Source organism: Triturus cristatus, chromosome 2_2, assembly GCF_964204655.1.
Source record: "Triturus cristatus chromosome 2_2, aTriCri1.1, whole genome shotgun sequence".
NCBI lineage: Eukaryota > Metazoa > Chordata > Amphibia > Caudata > Salamandridae > Triturus > Triturus cristatus.
This window is the reverse complement of record NC_140582.1, coordinates 1,140,598,030-1,140,604,029: the sequence shown is the minus strand read 5'-3', so window position 1 is coordinate 1,140,604,029 and position 6,000 is coordinate 1,140,598,030. Positions and strand designations below refer to the sequence as shown.

The 6,000-nt window shown below is 41.2% G+C and overlaps 1 protein-coding gene across 3 annotated transcripts in view; it reads right to left on the bottom strand.

Annotated features, from left to right (window-relative positions):
* Positions 1 to 780: 780 nt before the first annotated feature.
* The window catches only part of PTPRA (protein tyrosine phosphatase receptor type A), a 991,956-nt gene continuing 986,736 nt past the window's right edge, over positions 781 to 6,000 (bottom strand). For all 3 annotated transcript variants that reach the window (XM_085642677.1, XM_085642678.1, XM_085642679.1), the window contains one exon: positions 781 to 2,922. In XM_085642677.1, the coding sequence (XP_085498803.1) occupies positions 2,848 to 2,922 (75 nt within the window). In that variant the 3' untranslated portion in view covers positions 781 to 2,847. The remainder of the gene's footprint in view (positions 2,923 to 6,000) is intronic.

Here is a 6,000-nt window from a genome sequence, read left to right as displayed (position 1 = left end):
TACTGTACCATTGTTTAGGGACAGGTGAAAACCTTTCTATTTCATCTAAGTGAATAGGTTTGGTGGAAAAACATACAGATGGTAATGAAGGACAAAGAAATGATAGACTGTCCAAAGTTTTGTCGTAGGAAGAAGCCAAATGGATCTCAAGACTGAATGAACCAACATCTTTCCTACTTCTTACCTATAATGGATCTTTTGCTACAAATATACAGCTTACAATTAAAGAGAGGAGTCATGGCAGTGCAGTATATGCTAATGTTTTCAAATGCTGGAAGAGTGGGCATCAGACACGTCACACATGTACGAAGTTTCACTCCCCAAAGGGAATACATAGCAAAAGTCATCCTTTGAACACAGAGAAAAGGAAAGTTGAGTTATTTTCACCAGAATATTTCCATTTGCCATCCTGCAATATTAGATGTTTTTCAGGGAGATCGAGGAAAGAGAGGAGGGGAGAGAACAAGGTTATTTGAAGTGTACTGTAAGTTGAAAGACCTGGTTTATTAGTATTCTTTCGATTCATCAGCAAAGCAAACTAAAAATACATAATGTGGACTCAGAGAGGTAGTTCTTATATCAGCAATATTTCGAGATGCTCTTGAGAGCATTTTGGAGGAGGGCTTAAGTGCAATTCTTTCAGAAATTAACCTACGGACATGTAACAGTGAGTGAATAGGTTATTCTAAAACAAAACGGCTCTTTAAGACAAAATTTGCTATTCAGGCTTTAGCCCAAGCTTTTTGAACAAAGCCATATTACTTTTAAAATATCTGTACATGGATGAAAATTTCACAAGTCTCAGAGGTGGTTTAAAAAGTCACAGATTTGCTCACAAAGAGAATCAAGATTTGTTATGGAGAAGGATACATATGCCATCAGAATTGAAAGAAAGAGCTGCAAGGTATAATCACAAATGAAATGCCTTCCTTCAGAAAATGTTTTTAGGGTGCAGGAAATAACCTACGTTTTTCTGCGCTTTCACCGAGTATGGTTTATTAAGCATGTAATATCTAAGAAACATACATGTTTCTACGTCCTTAAACACCTCCACCACCACACGCTACCACTAACAATTTGCCCCTTCAGTCGAGTTTATGCTCAGAGGTTGAGCTCACAGCTTTTGTACTTTAACAATTTAATGGCATATGTCTTCTCCTTTTAACTATTCAGTTTTAACATTATTACTGAAAACTAATTAAGCGCTACATGATACAGAGCACTCCTGTGATGTGGCAGTTGCCCGAATATCTGCCTGCGCTGGGGAGTTTCTTGAGCAATGAAAAGGGCTGTTTTTCCATAGTAGACAAGGAATAGTCTTCCCTGTCAGGGCCTTAGTTTTTGTGAATTCTGTTCCTCCAAAAGGACAAACATATGCCAGCTTTAACCACCTGCAAAAAATCCCTCAAAACCTACTATTTGGGGTTCTTTGATGTCATGTGCAAAGAAGCCTTAATTTTATGTGTGTGTAATAAATGTCATCATAATTTTTCAGCATTGTGAAGAGCAGACCAACTTTGTACTCGTTTGCCAAATGTGAACATGCCTACAGCTAGAAATGTGTACACAATTTCCAGACACACATGCAGGTACTGTGTTGCCCCATACCTTTTAAAATTTAACCTTGAAAATAGAAAAAAGAAAAGCACTCCGTTAAGAAAGAAGAAAGTTCTGCATGACCACATTATGCATGTGCATTGACCCTGGTTAGGTTCAAAGATATCCCATTCCGGACCACAAACAACAAGTGCTGGAGTATTACACAACACTTAACCACCCACAGATTATCTATTTATCCCAGAACTATACCCACAAGGTGATGAAACGTTTTTGGAGAAATAGATTTTAGACTCAATACATAGCTCTTTGAAAGTTATAGGATGAAGAAAACAGCCACATGCTTGAAATACTGCAACTGAGGCACCAGAAACCTATATCACATTAGTGAATGGGGGGAGTGAAGGGTGGAGGACAGAAAAGAAGAGTGGAGAATGCTGGCAAAAAAGTATGGTCTTTGAGAGTTCTCCCTTAAAGAACTTGACAAACAGGCGGCTACTACTTCACAACCTAATCAACATTGCTTCTCAAGTTGAGCCCTTATCGACCACCATGGGCAGTGAAATGGATTGACAGTCTTCCCTATAGCACAACAGGAAACACCAGAAACAACTGCTGTGAAACATTTACACCAAGTGAAAGTTCAGTTCTGCCAAGGCAACTTCAACATGATGATATCCAAAGCAGTGTTTCTGCATCTCTATCCCATCGCTGAACACAGAACCACATCGGAATCACGTCTGTTGAGAGGCACAGAAGCCCCATTTTCTTAATCCGGATTGACCATTATTGCAGGATGTCCTCACGACTTATAATTATGCTGGGAGGGATTTCCTTTATAATTCTTGGCACAAAGGTTTTGGTCTCTTCTTGTCCAAATCAAGTTATTTATATACATACAGAACAAAAGTACTGGTATCAGCAGGATTAGCAAGCGTTTACAGAGCATTGTCCTTGTTTGGTCAACTAGAATTTTATGATGTGTTCCATTTCTTGGAAGGACTTTCTCCTATAAAGAAACAGTTTTCAGACAAAATCATGGCCTGCATGAATTTTCTAGCAGAGGAGATAGAGATGTAGTCATTATTATTAATCCAAACATCAAGCTATTTCAGTGGAAAAACTAAAATATCTAGCTCAGCTTACACTTTGCTACATATAAAAATTCAAGCTAGTAAGGAGCCTGTGGTACCAACCTCTAAAACAGTTAAGATATATACAGAAATCTGGGTATAATAAACAGAATATTACAAAATATTAAAGAAGGCAACTCTTCTGTCTCTTCTTTGCTCATTTGAAGTTGGCATAGTCAGAGAATGCGTCGATGTACTCTTGCACCACCTTGTAGCAGAATTCGTACTGTTCCTGATTAATGGGAAGACAAACAAGGTGGACTAGTTAGGAGCATAGAGAAACTGTGCCAAATAATCATACTAATAAACCACTGAAGGGTTAAATATGAAAGAGCAAATGCATCTTAAATGGCATTCACATTGAATAGGAAGACTTTACACATGTTGCTTCGGTTTACTACTCTACGCACAAAGAACACACGTGCTGCTTTGGTTTACTCTGCTACGCACAAAGAACACACATGCGCACAAAGAACACACATGCGCACAAACACCACACATGCGCTATTTCGGTTTACTATGCTATGCACAAAGAACATTTTGCATCAGTTTAAAAATATGTATACATTATGTTGTTCACTATCAAACGCTTTTCCTTGCTTTACATTTCCACAAAGGAATATAGTTGTAAAACTACTGGCCTAAACCATTTACAATTTTTTTTAAAAAGATGAATTTTCAAATATGCTATTATTCAGAAGACAAAAGCTAAAATTCAAAAGCAATTAGTCGCGATAATAAACAACTTTAACTGAACAAGCTAATCTTTGCTGTCACCATCAGAAATTATCTGATACTTAACACAACATCATTTTATTCCTCATCTTTCATAGCTGGCAAGTTTGAAGCATATACAGGTCATTTCTATTTTTTCACTGTGCCTATGAGTGACATCTACTACTATCACGTGAGCCAATGAGTGACACCTTATTGAAAGCACTTAGCACGAAAATGTGTTTGGGACAACGGCACATCTTTCACGTATTTCCAAATTCTACTTGACATAAGACAGTTTTATATATGTATTTTAAAATGCGTAACTGACTTTCTTCAGAAGGCAGGTTGGTCACCATGAACTTAGATGCAGTGATATTCTCCATTTGTTCATTTTCGGATTCCACTTGAAGCAGTGTATTTTTCAGAGCGCTTTCTTTTCAAGAAAAAAAAAGTAGGGCATCTACCTTGTAAATTGAATACATTTTCAAATGAGTATGCTGTGTACCACCAAGTCCCTTCGGCAAGTGGTGCGATACATCAGACTTCCCTAATCATGTACATGATTTTTATACGTGTACCAAAATGTAATTTCTAGTTGTAGTTTAGGAATGAAAAAATTATTTCACTCAAAAAATAAAAACATCGAAGAAAATTGCCTACATCATTCCTTTGGTCTTATATGCTGCTGCAGGAAACCCCTGCATGCGGCCTACCACCCAAACAATGATACACAGATTTTTTTGGTCGGTCGAACATATTGTCCACAGTTTATTTAAACAATGATGTACAGCACTTGCCCCGTATCCGTATTTTATTAGGGGCCATAAATCATATGCGACAGGGGTATCATAAATCACTGCGACATTTTTATGGCCCATCCGGGGTCATAAACCATTTGTGACAGACCTTCATAAATCAATTACATTTTTATGATGCACCAAATCGAAAAGACCATAAATCACTTCTGCCTCATTGCCTTGTCACCGACTGTCAATCATAAATCAATTGGCCATACATCAAATCCAAAGTTTTGTGAGGTACTAGAGTCTTTGCGCTGGCATTTCTCCCTTTTAGGTCTCGCCTAGCGACGCAGCGCATGCGCTGTCTCTTGCGAGATCTATTGTCGTCGATTTAGCTTCCGAAGCGGGGTGGAAGCTTCACCCATGCTTCTGATTGGTGCGGCTCCCAAATGCGTGCTTTGCATTGGAAGGGAGGCATATTTTGTTCCCTCCCTGTCTCCTGCTGGCCGTGCCTGCCCAGACAGGGGATATGCACGCTTACTATCGCGCTCTTCCACTTTCTTTTGCAATTGATAACGGCGGCGCGCTTTCACTTTCTTTACGGCGTTTCAGCAGAACGCACGCATAGCGCGCTTTCACTTTCTTTACTCCCCAAGAGATTGTGGCGTTTCAGCAGAACACGCGTATGGCGTGCACACAGATTCTAACACTGTCAGCGCCATGGTATATCGGGATACAGTGCTAACATACAGGCTTTACATTAAGGCCTTGCATGCTTTTACCCTCCTTATTCAGAGAGCGATCTTTGGAAGTTTCTTGGTGTGAGGATGGACTTGACAGGGGCGTAGCTGAAATTCTCTTTAGGAGAGTGGGGGGAATGGTCACATGTCATGTATGGCCAGTGGATGCACATTTACACATTGCTGGCGCAACCTTCGGGCACTGCGTGGCACGGCAGCCGTGGTACTTCTGCCAGAGCAGCAGACAGCCCCTATACGTCAACCCTTCACGCCTGTCCACAGCGGCGTTGTGTTAATCTGCCTTTCCAACAGGTTTTCCGGCTGGTACAGAGCACCCGCTCTCTCCCTAGCAGGGATGGAGTGCGCGAGGCGGTGGAAATAATTGATCGCCGCGATTAGGCGCTTTGGGAGTCAGATCAGTCTCGGCGGGGTTGCCGGGCAACAGCCGAGCTGGATGCTAAAGAGGCATCCTCAAAGCACTCTGAGGAGGACGATGAGGAGGACGGAGACGAGAAGGCGCAGGTGGAGGGGTGCAAGTGGCCCACCGTGCTGCAGCAACACGACTGATGCAAAATTGCAGCCATTTGAGGCCTTTGCCCCAGAGTTGTGTGCTATGAAGACTTACAACCAGTGTACAACGTAAGCAGATGCAACCTGTTATCCCACACAGACGTGCCTTGTGCCTACAACCCCCCCAAAACCCTTTGAGAGTTCTGTCAGTCAGCCACGTCATGGGACTGACTACACCAACCGTGTCGCTATTTCAGAAGAACTAGCAAACATGTGGCCGACCCGGCCACAATGCTTTTCAAATTGTATTTTGTTGGTAAATACTGGCTGTACTACCGTTAAAAGATCTTTCCTCGGCGCACTTTATTTATTCTCAGAAACGAGCATGAACTCTGCATGTGTGAGGTCACGAGGACAGACGTGTGCACAGGGATCAGTTTGTAAATCAGTACATGTACAAACGCTCTGTGCTTTCTTGGTCCGTCGTTAATAAACGACAGCTAGTGTCAGACAGGAACTGTTTCCAGGTGACGTACAAATGACGGTCTTTCACTTACAGGTGGGGAGGCATCTGTAATTTCACAGGAGACTTTTACTGATCAC